At 21.9% G+C, this 2,040-nt stretch overlaps 1 protein-coding gene across 1 annotated transcript; it reads left to right on the top strand.

Annotated features, from left to right (window-relative positions):
- Positions 1-535: 535 nt before the first annotated feature.
- Positions 536-715, top strand: LOAG_18882 (hypothetical protein; the record flags this gene model as incomplete). The annotated part of the gene is made up of 1 exon (XM_020451542.1): positions 536-715. A coding segment is annotated over one exon (180 nt), but the record flags the coding sequence as incomplete, so codon positions are not given.
- Positions 716-2,040: the final 1,325 nt, after the last annotated feature.

Here is a 2,040-nt window from a genome sequence, read left to right as displayed (position 1 = left end):
AATTTACTGGAAATAATTGAGAGATATGAGATTTTTTAGTTCATAAGCTATATTGTTGTAATTTCTAATCTATGAAATTTATTTATTCATCGGCTTGTTGTAAGTCAATAAAAGGTTACGACACAGCAAAAATAAAAAAATTTTAAGAATAAAAAGGAAATGAAATGGTATTAAAAGAAAAATATATGAGCGATAAATTTTCTAAAAATTTCAAAATTTAATTGAAGCAATTAAAGTTATATTCTCTGTTCTTTTTACAACTCCTCTCTTTTTCAGTTAACCAAATTACGACAAAAACTTCAAAATGAAATGAATTACATGAAATCATTCGTCACATTAAATCTTCCGGAATAGGAACTAAAATTAAAAATGAATATGATAGTAGAAAATCGATGAAATATCCGAAATGATAATTATCCATGTTTGTATATATTACCATTAAAACTATTTCAATAATGATTGGATAGATAGGTATCAATAATATCTTCAATTACTATTACGACTGTTACGACAATAATAACAACAATAGTAACAGCTAATAGTATTACCCATATCAATTACCTTCAACGTTAGAGGCTACAACGGGACAACTTGCAATAATAATGACCAAGATAAACAACAACAACAACAACAACAACAACAACAACAACAACAACAAACATCATCAAAAATGAACAACAGCAACAAACAACAACAACAACAACAACAACAATAACAAATAACATCAAACAACAATAAATAGCAACAACAATAGAAAATACAGCCATCAAAAATGGACGTTAAAGTTACAGATGGTAAATCATTTTGGATGAATTATGAGAAAAGGAAAGAAAGAAGGAGCGGAATGAGAAGAATAAAAAGAATTCAAAAAAAAAAAAGATTAAAAGACGGACTAATGTAAGTAATTTGCAATAATTGGAAAATATATTAAAATTATATTATTAATACTATGAATGTCCTCTATTTAGATATGCAATCAGTAAATAGAAATAAATAGTATTTGTTGTTACAATAGAAAAAAAAGAGAAACAAAAAATAAAAAAAAAAGAAAGAAAAATGGAACGATCATTCTTTTTCCTTTTCTTATTTCAAAATTTCATGAAAAACTTTTCATTTTTTTTTTTTTTTTTGTTATTTAATATTTTGAATGAAAATGGCCAAATTTAATGAATTTGTTAATTTGAATGAACTGAAAGTACAACAAGATTGTTTTGCTCTTTCTTCGTTGAAGGAATAAAAAGAAAGAAAAAAAGTGTCGTCTTTTTTTTCTATTCTTTTTTTTGAGAGGGAGAGTGAGAGAGAGAAACAAGAATTTGGGTAATGGAAGGGCTAAAATGGAAAGATTGGGGAAGCATAGGAAAAATGAAATAGGGAAAAACTGAACAGAGTGTCAACGAATAAATGATGAAAGCCTTCAATTTCAATTTTAATGTTTGAAAAATTAAATTTTATAATCAATTTGGTGGGGTGATTCTCATTTAGAGAAAGAGGAAGAAAGACGAAATTATGGATAAATTGATGGAAATTGATGAGAGGAAGAGAAATAAGGAAAAGAGATAGGTCATGCAGCATAGGTCATGTAGCTCTTTTAAACTGCAATATTACACCAAAAATTCATTTTATTTGTACTCAAATGATGACGATAATGTTGATAATAATAAAAATAATAATAATAATAGTAGTAATAATAATAACAATAATAATGATAATAATAATAACAATAATAATGATAATAATAATAGTAATAGTAGTAGTAATAATAATAATAATAATAATAATAATAATAATAATAATAATAATAATAATAATAATAATAATAATAATAATAATAATAATAATAATAATAATAATAATAATAATAATAATAATAATAATAATAATAATAATAATAATAATAATAATAATAATAATAATAATAATAATAATAATAATAATAATAATAATAATAATAATAATAATAATAATAATAATAATAATAATAATAATAATAATAATAATAATAATAATAATAATAATAATAATAATAATAATAATAATAAT

The sequence above is a fragment of the Loa loa genome, assembly GCF_000183805.2.
Source record: "Loa loa unplaced genomic scaffold supercont3.627, whole genome shotgun sequence".
In the NCBI taxonomy this organism is placed as follows: domain Eukaryota; kingdom Metazoa; phylum Nematoda; class Chromadorea; order Rhabditida; family Onchocercidae; genus Loa; species Loa loa.
The sequence above is the reverse complement of the archived record's forward strand: the minus strand, read 5'-3'. Positions and strand labels throughout refer to the sequence as shown.